This window comes from Nerophis ophidion, linkage group LG04 (assembly GCF_033978795.1).
Source record: "Nerophis ophidion isolate RoL-2023_Sa linkage group LG04, RoL_Noph_v1.0, whole genome shotgun sequence".
In the NCBI taxonomy this organism is placed as follows: domain Eukaryota; kingdom Metazoa; phylum Chordata; class Actinopteri; order Syngnathiformes; family Syngnathidae; genus Nerophis; species Nerophis ophidion.
This window is the reverse complement of record NC_084614.1, coordinates 81,586,208-81,602,735: the sequence shown is the minus strand read 5'-3', so window position 1 is coordinate 81,602,735 and position 16,528 is coordinate 81,586,208. Positions and strand designations below refer to the sequence as shown.

The 16,528-nt window shown below is 37.9% G+C and overlaps 1 protein-coding gene across 1 annotated transcript in view; it reads right to left on the bottom strand.

Moving 5' to 3' along the window:
* LOC133552035 (protocadherin-16-like) overlaps positions 1-16,105 on the bottom strand; it is a 113,269-nt gene extending 97,164 nt beyond the window's left edge. The window contains exons 1-2 of the mRNA XM_061899322.1: positions 15,821-16,105; positions 22-847 (exon numbers count right to left, since the gene is read on the bottom strand). Coding sequence (XP_061755306.1) covers positions 22-847; positions 15,821-15,822 — 828 coding nt within the window. The 5' untranslated portion in view covers positions 15,823-16,105. The remainder of the gene's footprint in view (positions 1-21; positions 848-15,820) is intronic.
* Between the last annotated feature and the right edge of the window lie 423 nt (positions 16,106-16,528).

The following is a 16,528-nucleotide window of genomic DNA, read 5'->3' as shown; positions in this document are numbered from 1 at the left end:
ATGAAGTGATGACGAGCTCACCTGCAGGATGCTGCTTCCCTGTGGGAGGCTTTCTGAAATGATGGCATGGTATCTGCTCTGGTTGAAGACCGGCGCATGGTCGTTTATGTCAGTCACAGCCACTTCCAGGTTCATGGACCCCACCCTCCTGGGAGAGCCCCCATCAAAGGCCTCCAAGACTAAAAGGTACGACGAGCGTTTCTCCCTGTCCAGCAGTCCGCTGACAACCAAGTCCAGATAAAGCACCTTGTTGGCAGCTCTCTTTGTCTCCAGGCGGAACACCTGTCCCACATTACCCTCTCGAATACTGTAGCCTTGCGTGGTCAGCTGGTCCTTGTCCGCGTCGGTCGCTGGCTCCAAGGAAAACCGCGTCCCCTCTGCCGTGTGCTCTGGGATTTTGAGCACAGCTTTCTTTTTAGGGAACGTGGGCTCGTGGTCGTTGATGTCATTGATGGTGATTGACACCTCGATGGTGACACCCGTCATGGTCACGGCAATGAAACTGTAGTGGTCCCTCTGCTCGCGGTCTAAGCGTCGCGCCGTGGTTATGATACCTGTGGTCTCATCGATGTTGAGATCACTCCCCACACCTTTTCCCTCGTGGTCCGAGATGAAATAAAGACTGGCTGTCTCACCGGGCGGCAACCCGGCACTAATGTCCCCGACGATGGTCCCCGCTGGCTGCTCCTCGTCCAGCTGCAGCTCCAGCGCACCGAAGACAGCGGAGGACTGAAGCAGGACCAGAGCGATGAGCGGCCGCCACCATCTGCAAAGGCCTGAGCGCCAAGACATCCCGCCGGGCCGCCGTCTCGACCCTTCTCTTCTGCAGTGCATGGCTCGGCTACACCTGGGACACACAATAAGACACAAACCACAAACTCTATTAAAGGATTTGCATCATAAAACATTTCAGACAGAACCTTCAGGATGGATCATGTGCGTCCGCCCGGGCGTGGAATTAAAACACTGAATCCGTCCGCGATGGGAATGCAATAATAAAGAATATTTATCAAAAAGTTAATGATTTATTGAGCAGGAACTTTTTGGACCGATCAAAGCAAGACGCTTGTGAAGTCCCAAGGGGAAGACAAAAGAGCGTGGGCATCCACCGCCCCCGTCCTCATGTCCTAACGTCACGGCTCCATCCTGAAATGGTCTTGCTGACAGCGAAGGATCGTGTGCCTGGTCAGGTGACGCCGGCTCAACTGCTAAACTCGAGCAGGAAAACATCAACGCGTGTCAAACATCCAAGACGGAGGATTTATCTGCGGCCGTGTTCATCTTCCACTCCAAAGGCCTTTCAGCAGCAGATATACAGCTCGGCCATTCTAATATTTACACGCCCTTCAAGATGAGAGCAACCGTTTGGGTTCTTCCTTCTCGTGTTTATGTGCGGAGATTTATTAGCCGTGTAACTTTTGAAAACATCCCGCGATGAAGGCAACCATCCCGGCCCATAACTCCTTCCTCATGGACTTCAAGCGTGGAGGTCCAGCAGCCTGATGGTGATGCAGTGAGGACTTCGGGGACTTAATGGACCACAACTAATTAATATCATTTTAAAACGGGTCGACGCGTTGCAGGTGTTGGAGTCATCGCAGCGCACCTCCCACAGCGCTCGTACGATTCGAGTCGGTTGGCACGAGGAATGTCAGAACATCTGCTGCGCAAAGAATCCCGACGTCCAGCTGAGGCTAGCAGCCGATTGCTGGACTTGATTGTAAGCAGTCGGCTCTCGGAAGGACAAAGTCTGTGACAAATTGTTGGAAACGGTGGTCTTCAAGTCTGGACTCAATGGAAATGAGGAGTTTGAAGCATCGAGTTCACGTGAACCAGGAACACTGGTTACCTCGCTCCGGAACACTTTAAGAACCTGCGCTGGACATCAAGTTGATATTTCGGGCTTTTAGCTCAATGCTTAGGACTCTCAGCAAATGTAACATGTTTGAAATATACATTTGCAAACCTTCCTTCTTTCCTGTGGACTGACTTCAGTACTCCTGCCTTTCAAAGCTGCGTCCCACCAGAGACAGTGGGGAAAATGTCCAACCATATATATACTATCAGTGACGGAGCAGGAAGGGGCTAAGTATACGTCTGCAGCAAAATTGTCATCTGAAGGGCTCTGTTATTCATTGATGAACATTTTACACTTCTTGGCGCCAAACACACGCTGGATATACGTGGTCATGGACTTTGGGTTATGACCGAAAGGACAAGATCCCGGGGACAAGCAGCCGGAATGAGCTTCCTCTGCGCTTTTAGTTGACTAAATTGCAATTTTACATTTCCCGCGAGGTATCCTGTTGAAAACGTCGCAGAATGATGACACGTATGTTGACGTGTGTGCGTGATGTCACCGGTGGTAGCGGACATGTTGTCCCAGCACCAATCACGGCTAAAAGTAGTCTGTTTTTAATTGCATAATTCCACAGTATTCTGGACATCTGTGTTGCTGAATCTTTTGCAATTTGTTCAATTAATAATGGAGACGTCAAGGAAGAAAGATGTTGGTGGAAACCGGTGTATTGCAGCCGGCTGTAGCAACACAAACACAGCCGGTGTTTCTTTGTTTGTTGTGAAGCGTTACTATGGAACAGAGCGGTCAAGCGAACATGGTTCTCTACCACATGTGGACCGGCAGGTATCGGTGGGAAAATTCTGGTAATAAGTCGGCTCTTACCGTAAACATGCGTGGAGCTTGTGTCGTCCCTCCTGCAGCTGTCAAAGAGGCAGCTGCGACTTTTTTTGCTCTTCCGTGGCTTCCCTCAGAGACACTGGCGGTCACCAAACCCCTCTGACTTTCAGGTATGACTATATAATCTCACTAAAGCACTGGTAACACAATAAGCAGATAAGGGATTTTCCAGAATTATCCTAGGAAATGTGTCTAATAACATTTGAATCGCTCCCACAGCCCTCGTCTTTTTTTTTTCTTCTAGTCCTTCACTCTCACTTTCCTCATCCACAAATCTTTAATCCTTACTCAAATTAATGGGGAAATTGTCGATTTCTATGTCCGAATCGCTCTCGCTGCTGGTGGCCATGATTGTAAACAATGTTCAAATGTGAGGAGCTCTACAACCCGTGACGTCACGCGCACATCGTCTGCTACTTCCGGTACAGGCAAGGCTTTTTTATTAGCCACCAAAAGTTGAGAACTTTATCGTGGATGTTCTCTACTAAATCCTTTCAGCAACAATATGGTGAAATGATGAAGTATGACACATAGAATGGAGCTGCTATCCCCGTTGAAATAAGAACATCTCATCTCAGTCGGCCTTTAAGTGGCCGGGCAGAGGGACAAAACACTCATATAACGGCAAAGCCAGTTAAAAAAGACTTTTAATTTGAAAAAATATGTTTGTTGATGCTTCCTGAAATCCACACTTGAGCAAATAAAAGGCGGTGATTTAATATCCAAGGAACTGGCCTTCCCTCTGACCGTGACGGCGTGCAGTAGTTGACGAGGATTAACAAGGTCTACGGCTCCCCTGGGGGACGGACACCGGCTCCTACGCTACGCTCGCTGACCCCAACATCTGGAAGGCCCCGCAGTCAGACGCCGTCTGCACGCGCGCATTCCTTTCCATTCCACTTTTGGACGCGGACTTCAGGCGGACGAGCGGGGGCCAAACAAACACGCCCACCGAGCGTCCTCACGGGAGGGCGGAGCAGATGGAAAGAGCGAAGACGCCGCGGCGTTGAGGAAGCACGTGTTCCAGTCTGGGAAAGTGTCCACACCGGTCTCCCCTGTCGTGGGGACAAACTCCGGTGGCAGTCTAAGGCTGTGTTTTTCAACCACTGTGCCGCGGCACACTAGTGTGTCATGAGATAGAGTCCGGTGTGTCGTGGGAGATGATGTCATTTCCCCTCTTAGGGTTAAACATATTTTTGGAAAACCAGTAATTATAGTCTGCAAATGATGTGTTGTTGTTGTTGAGTGTCGGTGCTGTCTAGTGTAATACTCTTCCAGATCAGTAGGTGGCAGCCAGTAGCGGGAGGCAGCGTGCAGGTAAAAAGGTGTCTAATGCTTAAACCAAAAATTAACAAAAGGTGAGAGCCCCTAAAAAAATGCATTGAAGTTTAGGGGAGGCTATGCAGAACAAAACTAAAACTGAACCCGCTCCAAAGTACAAACCCTGTTTCCAGGAGTTGGGAAATTGTGTTAAATGTAAATATAAACAGAATACAATGATTTGCAAATCCTTTTCAAGCCATATTCAGTTGAATATGCTACAAAGACAACATATTTGATGTTCAAACTCATAAACATTATTTTCTTTCTGTAAATAATAATTAACTTAGAATTTCATGGCTGCAACACGTGACAAAGTAGTTGGGAAAGGGCATGTTCACCACTGTGTTACATCACCTTTTCTTTTAACACTCAATAAACGTTTGGGAACTGAGGAAACTAATTGTTGAAGCTTTGAAAGTGGAATTCTTTCCCATTCTTGTTTTATGTAGAGCTTCAGTCCTTCAACAGTCCGGGGTCTCCGCTGTCCTATTTTACGCTTCACACATTTTCCATGGGAGACAGGTCTGGACTGCAGGCGGGCCAGGAAAGTACCCGCACTCTTTTACTAGGTAGCCACGCTGTTGTAACATGTGGCTTGGCATTGTCTTGCTGAAATAAGCAGGGGCGTCCATGATAACGTTGCTTGGATGACAACATATGTTGCTCCAAAACCTGTATGTACCTTTCAGCATTAATGGTGCCTTCACAGATGTGTAAGTTACCCATGCCTTGGGCACTAATACACCCCCATACCATCACACATGCTGGCTTTTACACTTTGCGCCTATAACAATCCGGATGGTTATTTTCCTCTTTGTTCCAGAGGACACCACGTCCACAGTTTCCAAATATAATTTGAAATGTGGACTCGTCAGACCACAGAAAACTTTTCCACTTTGCATCAGTCCATCTTAGATGAGCTCTGGCCCAGATAAGCCGGCAGCGTTCCTGGGTGTTGTTGATAAATGGGTTTTCCTTTGCATAGTACAGTTTTAACTAGCACTTACAGATGTAGCGACCAACTGTAGTTACTGACAGTGGTTTTATGAAGTGTTCCTGAGCCCATGTGGTGATATCCTTTACACACTGATGTGTGTTTTTGATGCAGTACCGCCTGAGGGATCAACGGTCTGTAATATCATGGCTTACGTGCAGTGATTTCTCCAGATTCTCTGAACCTTTTGATGATTTTACGGGTCGTAGATGGTAAAATCCCTAAATTCCTTGCAATAGCTCGTTGAGAAATGTTGTTCTAAAACTGTTTGACAATTTGCTTACAAAGGGGTGACCCTCACCCCATCCTTGTTTGTGAATGACTTAGCATTTCATGGAAGCTGCTTTTATAGCCAATCATGGCACCCACCTGTTCCCAATTAGCCTGCACACCTGTGGGATGTTCCAAATAAGTGTTTGATGAGCATTCCTCAACTTTATCAGTATTTATTGCCACCTTTCGCAACTTTTTTGTCATGTGTTGCTGGCATCAAATTCTAAAGTTAATGATTATTTGCAAAAAAAAATAAAGTTTATGAGTTTGAACATGAAATATGTTGTCTTTGTAGCATATTCAACTGAATATGGCTTGAAAAGGATTTGCAAATCATTGTATTCTGTTTATATTTACATCTAACACCATTTCCCAACTCATATGGAAACAGGGTTTGTAAACAAATGCTGGACGACAGCAAAGACTTACTGTGGAGCAAAGATGGCGTCCACAAAGTACATCAGAACATGACATGACAATCAACAAAGTCCCCACAAAGAAGGATAAAAACAACTGAAATATTCTTGATTGCTTAAACAAAGTAGATGCGGGAAATATTGCTCAAAGGAAGACATGAAAGTGTTACAGGAAAATAGCAACAGAAAAAAAGAGAAAAAGCCAGCAAAATAGGAGCAGGAGACAAGAACTAAAAGGAAAACAGCAAAAAGCTCCAAATGCGTCAGGGTGGTGACAGGTGGTGACAGGTGGTGACAGGTGGTGACAGGTGGTGACAGGTGGTGACAGGTGGTGACAGGTGGTGACAGGTGGTGACAAGTGGTGACAGGTGGTGACAGGTGGTGACAGGTGGTGACAGGTGGTGACAAGTGGTGACAGGTGGTGACAGGTGGTGACAGGTGGTGACAGGTGGTGACAGGTGGTGACAGGTGGTGACAGGTGGTGACAAGTGGTGACAGGTGGTGACAGGTGGTGACAGGTGGTGACAGGTGGTGACAGGTGGTGACAGGTGGTGACAAGTGGTGACAGGTGGTGACAGGTGGTGACAGGTGGTGACAGGTGGTGACAGGTGGTGACAGGTGGTGACAAGTGGTGACAGGTGGTGACAGGTGGTGACAGGTGGTGACAGGTGGTGACAGGTGGTGACAGGTGGTGACAAGTGGTGACAGGTGGTGACAGGTGGTGACAGGTGGTGACAAGTGGTGACAGGTGGTGACAGGTGGTGACAGGTGGTGACAGGTGGTGACAAGTGGTGACAGGTGGTGACAGGTGGTGACAGTACACCTACTTGGAGACTAGAGCTATAGTCACGCATGCTTAATAAAATAAATAAATACGATAATAATATAATAATGTTTGTATATAATAATACATAATATTATTGTTGTATTATATAATTAATAAAAAAGAAATCCATAATAAAATAACTAAATGATAATATTGTATTTATGATATGACGTATATTATTATTTTGTAAGTTCATTCATTAAATAATAAATATATAAGAACATAAAGAAATAGTAACAAAATAATATTGTTTATGTAATGTATTATTTTTGTTATTGATAATAGTAAAATAAATGAATAAATAAAAAAAATAATTCTATTAATTTAATTGAAATCCAGTCCAATTATCTAAACTTGGTGTTTTGTATTAAATTAAAAACTAATACTTTTTCAAATAATAAAGATAAAATAAAATTAATAAATATATGATAATAATAAAATCGTTTTTATATCTAATAATACATATTATTATTGTTGTATTATAAATAATAAAGAACAGATTCATTCTCTCATTGAATTGAAATTCAGTCTTGTCACCTCACCTGTGATCTAAATTGATTTTTTTCAATTGAATAAAAATAATTCATAAAATCATCAATGTATAATAAAATAACTAAATAATAATATTGTATACATGATTAAACATGTTTTGTTATTTTGTATGTTAATTCATTAAATAATAGAAATATAGGAACTCAAATAAATAGTAACAAAATGATAATATTGTATATATATTACATGTATCATTTTTGTTATTGATAACAGTAAAATTAATTCATAATTAAAAAGATGTATGAATCAATTCATTTAATTGAAATCCAGTCCAATGATCTAAATTTGATGTTTTGTATTCAGTGGAGGTCTCACACCTCTTTGTACCTCAAAAGCAGTCGGGTTCTTGCCCCCCGTCAGTCACGTGACCACCTGTGCCTCCACGCTTGGCGAGCGGCGTGCTGACAGCTGCTGGGTGGCGGGAATGTCGGGGTCACATTACACCGTGATGCACGCGGCGGGGAATGAGCGTGGAAATAGCAAAAAGGCTTATCAAGCTCGCCGACACTAACTAAGCAGCTAACTAAGCAGCTAACTAGTTAACATGCAACCAACTAAGCAGCTAACTAAGCAGCTAACTAGTGAACATGCAAGCAAGTAAGCAGCTAACTAACCAGCTAACTAAGCAGCTAACTAGTGAACATGCAAGCAAGTAAGCAGCTAACTAAGCAGCTAACTAGTGAACATGCAAGCAAGTAACCAGCTAACTAAACAGCTAACTAGTTAACATGCAACCAACTAAGCAGCTAACTAAGCAGCTAACTAGTGAACATGCAAGCAACTAAGCATCTAACTAAGCAGCTAACTAGTGAACATGCAAGCAACTAAGCAGCTAACTAAGCAGCTAACTAGTGAACATGCAAGCAAGTAAGCAGCTAACTAAGCAGCTAACTAGTGAACATGCAAGCAAGTAACCAGCTAACTAAACAGCTAACTAGTTAACATGCAACCAACTAAGCAGCTAACTAAGCAGCTAACTAGTGAACATGCAAGCAACTAAGCAGCTAACTAAGCAGCTAACTAGTGAACATGCAAGCAACTAAGCAGCTAACTAAGCAGCTAACTAGTGAACATGCAAGCAACTAAGCAGCTAACTAAGCAGCTAACTAGTGAACATGCAAGCAACTAAGCAGCTAACTAAGCAGCTAACTAGTGAACATGCAAGCAACTAAGCAGCTAACTAAGCAGCTAACTAGTGAACATGCAAGCAACTAAGCAGCTAACTAAGCAGCTAACTAGTGAACATGCAAGCAAGTAAGCAGCTAACTAAGCAGCTAACTAGTGAACATGCAAGCAAGTAAGCAGCTAACTAGTGAACATGCAAGCAAGTAAGCAGCTAACTAAGCAGCTAACTAAGCAGCTAACTAAGCAGCTAACTAGCGAACATGCAAGCAAGTAAGCAGCTAGCAGACGTTGTTGTTGTTGTTGTGTGTGCAAAAGATGGCGGATGTTGGGAATTGGATCTCCTTCATGAAAAAGACATGAGACACACGAGATGGTGTCGCTGAGGATGTCTCACTCTGCCTCACTTGTTAGAATCCCAGAAGACATAACTTCACTGTCCCATCTTCTTCAATGAGGACATGTCCCCAAACTTTTGACCGTAGTTGACTTCCATCTTGCCTTTGTCTAATTGACAATCTTTGACTGGCGTTCTTGGAAGAACGTTCTTAAAGACAACAGAGCAGTCTTGTCGAATACAGGATCTTCGAGTCGCATTTTTTATTTTTTTTTTGCAGTGGGCCTATGTGTGTAAAAGCAGCAAAGTGCTCCTGTCGAATAAAGGATCTTTGACTAGCATTTCTGGAGGACTGTTCTTAGAGACAACCGAGTACTCCTGTCGAATAAAGGATCTTTGAGTAGGATATTACTTTTATTTTTTTTATTTTTGCAGTGGGCCTATGTGTCTAAAAGCAACAAAGTGCTTGTGTCAAATAAAGGATCTTTGACTAGCATTTTGGAAAACTGTTCTTAAAGACAACAGCGTACTCGTGTCAAGTAAAGGATCTTCGAGTAGCAATTTTTTATTTTTTTTTTATTTTTTGCAGTTGACATATGGCTGTAAAAGCAGCAAAGTGCTCATGTCAAATAAAGGATCTTTGACTAGAATTTTGTTTTTGCAGTGGGCCTACGTCCGTAAAAGCAGCAAAGTGCTCCTGTCAAATGAAGGATCTTTGACCAGCATTTTGTTTTTGCAGTGGGCCTATGTGTCTAAAAGCAGCAAAGTGCTCCTGTCAAATGAAGGATCTTTGACCAGCATTTTGTTTTTGCAGTGGGCCTATGTCTGTAAGAGCAGCAAACTGCTCCTGTCAAAAGAAGGATCTTGGGCTTGCTTTTTAAAAAAAATAAATTTTTTGCAATAGGCTTATTATTTATTAAAGCAGCAAATTGCTCCTGTCAAAGGATCTTTGACCAGCATTTTATTTTGATTTTTTTTGCAGTATGTTTGTAAAAGTAGCAAAGCGCTCCTGTCAAATTAAGGATCTTTGGCTCATATTTTTTTGTCCTCGGTCTATATCTGTAAAAGCAGCAAAATGCTCTTGACAAAAGATCTTTGACCAGCATATTTTTTTTTTTTGCAGCAGGTCTACGTCTGTAAAAGCAACAAAAGGCTCTTGACAAATAAAGGATCTTTGACCAGCATTTTTTTTTTTGCAGCAGCAGGCCTGTGTCTTTAAAAACAGCACAGCACTCCTATGCAAGAAAAGATCTTTGACTAGATTTGTTTTGATATGTCTTTTAAAAACAGCGGCACGCTCCTGTTGAATAAAGGATCTTTGAATAGCATTTTTTTTTCTTTCTGCAGTAGGCCTGTGTCTTTAAAAATAGCCAAATTAAGGATCTTTGTATTGCTACCATATATTTTGTTTTTTATTTTGTAGTTGGCTTTTGTTTAAAAAAAAAAAAGCAAAGCATTCCTGTCAAAAAGTATTTTGTCTAATTTTTTTTTATTCTTGTTTTTTTTTGCGTCCTGTCTTTCAAACAGCGGTGCGCTCCTGTTGTATACAGAATCTTTGACTAGCAACTTTTTTGTAGAGTTTGCCCTTAAACACAGCACAAGATTTTAGACCAGCGATTTTGAAAGACAGCACAGATCTCCTCTCAAATAAAGGATCTTTGGCCAACATGTTCAGCTTGTTTTAAAAACAGTGCAGAGCTTCAGTCAAATAAATGATCTTTGTCTAGTTTTATTTTCCTGTATGTTTTTAAGTAGAAACAAACACAGAGCGCTCCTGACATTTACAGGATCTTTGATTAACCTTTTCAAAGACTGGATCTTTTTCTTTTTTTTTCATTAAACCACAAAGCGCTCCTGTTTCATAGAGGATCTTTGATCTGTGTTTTCATGAATCACCATATGTACGATTATGTTAGGCATCCCACAAAGGATGGTAGCTGCTTCACCAGGATGTAAGGCAGCTACAAATAATAGGAGTCAATGGTTGCCATGACGACAGGCAGCTGCCATGGCAACCAAGCATCCCTGAGGGGCGTGACTAATGAAAGGTGCTGCACTCTCTTCTTCTCAATGACTATCTCATTATCTATATCTCAATATCATCATATATTATATCTCAATATAACATATTCTTTGTCAATATTATTATATATTATATGTCAATATTAGATGTCAATATTATATGTCAATATATTATATGTCAATACTACATGTCAACATAATATATTATGTCAATATAATGTATCATATCAATATTATTATACATTATATGTCAATACTATATGTCAACATAATATATTATATGTCATTATCGGCCCTGCGATGAGGTGGCGACTTGTCCAGGGTGTACCCCGCCTTCCGCCCAATTGTAGCTGAGATAGGCACCAGCACCCCCTGCGTCCTCAAAGGGAATAAGCGGTAGTAAATGGATGGATGGATGGATTATGTGTCATTACTATTATGTATATTTATATGTCAATATCATATGTCAATGTAATATATTATATGTCATTATTATAATATATTATATGTCATTATTATAATATATTATATGTCATTATTATAATATATTATATGTCATTATTATAATATATTATATGTCAATATTATACATCATATGTCAATATTGGAATATATTTTTATGGAAAAAAAATGTATATGTCAATATTATGTATTATATGTCAATACGATAATATATAAATATGTTAAAGTTATTATATGTCAATATTAGAATATATTAGTGTATCAATACTATTTTTTTGTTAATATTATAATATATTATATGTCAGTATTATAATATATTATACATCAATATTATAATGTAATATGTCAATATTTCTATATATTATATGTTAATATAATAATATATGTCAATGATCTAATATATTAATATGTCAATATTACTACATATATTATATATTATGTCATTTTTCTTATATATTATATGTCAATATTATAATGCATTATTAAGTCAATATTATTATATATTATTTGTCAATATTATAGTATATTATTATGCCAATATCATTATATATTATGTCAATATAATACAGTAATATGTCAATATTATATGTTTATAATATATTATATATTATGTATCATATTATAAAAATTAAAAATGTCAATGTTATTATATATTATATGTAAATATTATATGTCAATATTATATATTATATGTCAATATTATAATATATTTTATGTCAGTATTATAATATATCTCGATATTATAATATATTAACATGTCAATGTTATTATATATTATATGTAAATATCATATGTCAATATTATAATATAATTTATGTCAATGTTATTATATATCAATATGTTAATATTATAATATATTGTGTGTCAATGATCTAATATATTATTATGTCAATATTATTACATATAAAAATGTCAATATTGTATATTATATGTCAATATTATAATTTATCAAAATGTCAATATCATTATGTATTATATGTAAATAGTATTCTATGTCAATATTGTTATATATTATATGTCGATATTATAATATATTATATGTCAGTATTATAATACATTATATGTCAATATTATAATGTATTAATATGTCAATATTATTTTATAGTATATCTTAATATTCTAAGTTATATATATTATATATTATATGTCAATATTATTATATATCAATATACCAATATTGTTATATATTATGTTAATATTATAATACGTCAATATGTCAATATTACTATATATTTTATGTCAATTTATAATATATGTAAATATAATGTATCCTATGTCAATATTATACTATATTAAAATGTTAATATTATTATGTATGGTATTAAATAATATTATATGTCAATATTTTTATATATGTTACATTATGTTATGTCAATATTATAATATATCAATATGTCAATATTATCACATACTATATGTCAATATCATAATACACCAATATGTCAATATTATGTGTAAATATTATACAGTTTAATCATTCTGAGTCCTTAAGGTCCAACTGTTGATGCTTAAAACACGCCTTAAAGTGTGTGTGTGTGTGTGTGTGTGTGTGTGTGTGTGTGTGTGTGTGTGTGTGTGTGTGTGTGTGTGTGTGTGTGTGTGTGTGTGTGTGTGTGTGTGTGTGTGTGTGTGAGTGTGTGTGTGTGTGTGTGAGAGTGTGTGTGTGTGTGTGTGTGTGTGTGTGTGTGTGTGTGTGTGTGTGTGTGTGTTTTTTGTCTCGGGCTGGCTGCACACCTCCTCGCCCAGCAAGGCAGCAGAACCAGAACCTTTCGGGCTGGCTGAATAACAACAACTACAACAGCAAAAACAACAACCTAATCAACAACAACAATAACAAAACAACAACCAAAACTAAAACAATGAAAACATCAACCCCATGAAACAACAATCAAACAGCAACCAAAAACAACAGCTACAAGAACAAAAACAACAACCAAAACGACGACAATGAAAGAAACAACTAAAAAACAACAACCACAAAAATAACAAACACAACAACAGCAAGAAAAATAACAACAGAAAACAACAACAATGAAAAACCTACAACAACCAAAAACAACAACAATAGAAGCAACAACCCAAAAACAAACATGAAACAACAACAGCAACAATAACAAAAACAACAATCAGACAACAACAGGAACAAAAAAACACAAACACAAGAACAACAACAACCAAAGTTAAAACAACAACAGTAAAAAGAACAATCATACAAAACAAACAAAAACTTCAGTAAAAAGAATAAAAACAACAACAATAAGAACATCAACAACCAAAAACAACAACCCCAAAAACAACAATTAAACAGCAACATTAAACAAAAAAACAACAGCTACAAAAACCAAAAACAACATTCAATACAACAATGAAAAAGCTACGACAACCAAAAACAACAAAAAATGAAAACAACAACAATAACAGCAACAACCCAAAAACAAACAACAGCAACAATAACAAAAACAACAATCAAACAACAACAACAACAACAAAAATAACAAAAAACAACAACTACAAGAACAACTAAAACAACAGTAAAAACAACAATCATATGACAACAACAAAAACTTCAGTAAAAAGAACAAAACAACAACAATAAAAACATCAACAACCGAAAACAACAAACCCAAAAAACAACAATCAAACAGCAACAACAACAAAACAACAGCTACAAGAACAAAAACAACAACCAAAACAACAACAACAACAATGAAAAATCTACAACAACCAAAAACAACAACAATAGAAGCAACAACCCAAAAACAAAAACAACAACCAAAACAACAATCAAAGAACAACGGCAACAGAAAAACACAACTACAAGAACAACAACAACCAAAATTCAAACAACAACAACAGTAAAAACAACAAACATACAAAAACAACAAAAACTTCAGAAAAAAGAACCAAAACAACAACAATAAAACATCAACAACCAAAAACAACAACCCCAAAAACAACAATCAAACAGCAACATTAAACAAAAAAACAACAGCTTTAAGAACAAAAACAACAACCAAAACAACAACAATGAAAAAGCTACGACAACCAAAAACAACAAAAAATGAAAACAACAATATAAGCAACAACCCAAAAACAACCATCAAACAACAACAGCAACAACAACCAAAACAACAATCATTAATCAAGCTAGCATGCTAACAACTAGCATGTATCACAGCTTATTTGACTCCCAGGCATATGCATGTAAAATTTACTTAAAAGAAAGGAAAAAATGGCTACCATGCTAACAGTTAGCATGTGTCACGTACCAAGGTGTATAACAGATTTTAAAAAATTGCCAGTATCGCTAACACTGTCCCATGTTGATGCTAACATGCCATAAATGCACATATTCCATGTTGGTGCTAAAATTTGACACTAACATATATTCCATGTTGATGCTAACATTTAATCAATGCTAACAGTTATTCTATGTTGATGCTAACATAGAACTGATGCTAACATATATTCCACGTTGAAGCTAACATGCAATAAATGCATATATTCCATGTTGATGCTCAAATTTAATTGATGCTAACATTAATTCCATGCTGATGCTAAAATTTAATAAATGCACATATTACATGTTGATGCTAACATTTAATTGATGCTAACATATATTCCATGTTGATGCTAACATGGAGTTGATGCTAACATATATTCCATGTTGATGCTAACATTTAATTGATGCTAACATATATTCCTTGTTGATGCTAACATTTAACAAATACACCTATTCCATGTTGATGCTAACAGTCAATTGATACTAACATATATCCTATGTTGATGCTAACATTTAATTGATGCTAAGATATATTCCATGTTGACACTAACATTTAATTGATACTAACATACATTCCATGTTGATGCTAACATTTAATTGATGCTAACATATATTCCATGCTGATGCTAACAGTTAATTGATGCTAACATATATTCCATGTTGATGCTAACATTTAATGGATGCTAACATTTAATTGATGCTAATATATATTCCATGTTAATGCTAACATTTATTATACGCACATATTCCATGATGATGCTAATGTATATTCCATGTTGATGCTAACATGTAATAAATGCACATATTCTGTGTTGATGCTAACATTTAATTGATGCAAACATATATTCCATGTTGATGATAACATATATTCCATGTTGATGCTAACATTTAATTGATGCAAACATATATTCCATGATAATGCTAACAGTTAATTGATGCTAACATGTATTTCATGCTAACATTTAATTGATGCAAACATATATTTCATGCTAACATTTAATTGATGCTAACATATATCCTATGTTGATGCTAACATTTAATTGATGCTAACATATATTTCATGCTAACATTTAATTGATGCAAACATATATTGCATGCTAACATTTAATTGATGCTACCATATATTGCATGTCGATGCTAACAGTTAACCGATGCTACCATATATTCCATGCTAACAGTCAATTGATGCTAACATATATTTCATGCTAACATTTAATTGATGCAAACATATATCGCATGCTAACATTTAATTGATGCTAACATATATTGCATGCCAACATTTAATTGATGCTAACGTTAAATTGATGCTAAGATATATGGCATGCTAACATTTAAATGATGCTAAGATATATTGCATGCTAACCTTTAATTGATGCTAAGATATATTGCATGCTAACATTTAATTGATGCTACCATATATTGCATGTCGATGCTAACAGTCAATTGATGCTACCATATATTTCATGCTACCATTTAATTGATGCTACCATAGATGTCAGAAGATGCACTTACATTCATTGGGGGGCCGCGGGCTCCTCCGAGTGTCCCCTAATAAAAGCTGATTAGTATGCAAGGAGACAATCCAGCCTGCTTTTCCAGAAGAAAGAAAAAAAAACCCCAGCTTCTCCAGGCACAAAAAAGGAGATCAATTCCAGGGATTGTTCCCAAATGCTGCTCCTGCCTGGAAGTCCACCTCTGGTGTCCGTCAGGGAGACAACTAGTCAGGGAGACAACTAGTCAGGGAGACAACTAGTCAGGGAGACAACTAGTCAGTCAGCATCCACACAGCAGCTGCATCAAGTCTGCATCAAGTCTGCAACCTCGGCCACTGACCGACTCCGCCTCCTCCAGCAGGAGGCCCCGCCCCTTCCATCATCACCGCACAAGAGGGGGGGTGAGAGGCGAAGGAGAGTCTGTGGCGCCCCCCAGCTGTCCTCGGTGGAAGTCCAGGTGTGCGAAACAAAGGATGCTCACTGGCCGCATCTCTCATGTTAGGCTTAAATAGAAAGGTTTTATTTATTTAAAAAAAAAATATATATATATATATATATATACGTAATTATTATTATTATCATTTTTATTTTGTATTATTTATTCTCTTAGGGGGGTGTGGCTGGAGGTTGGGGGAGTGTCTGTTTCTCACTACCTGCATTATGTGTCCTATCACATACACTTTAGACTTTCCATCCATTTTCTACCGCTTATTCCCTTTGGAGTGGC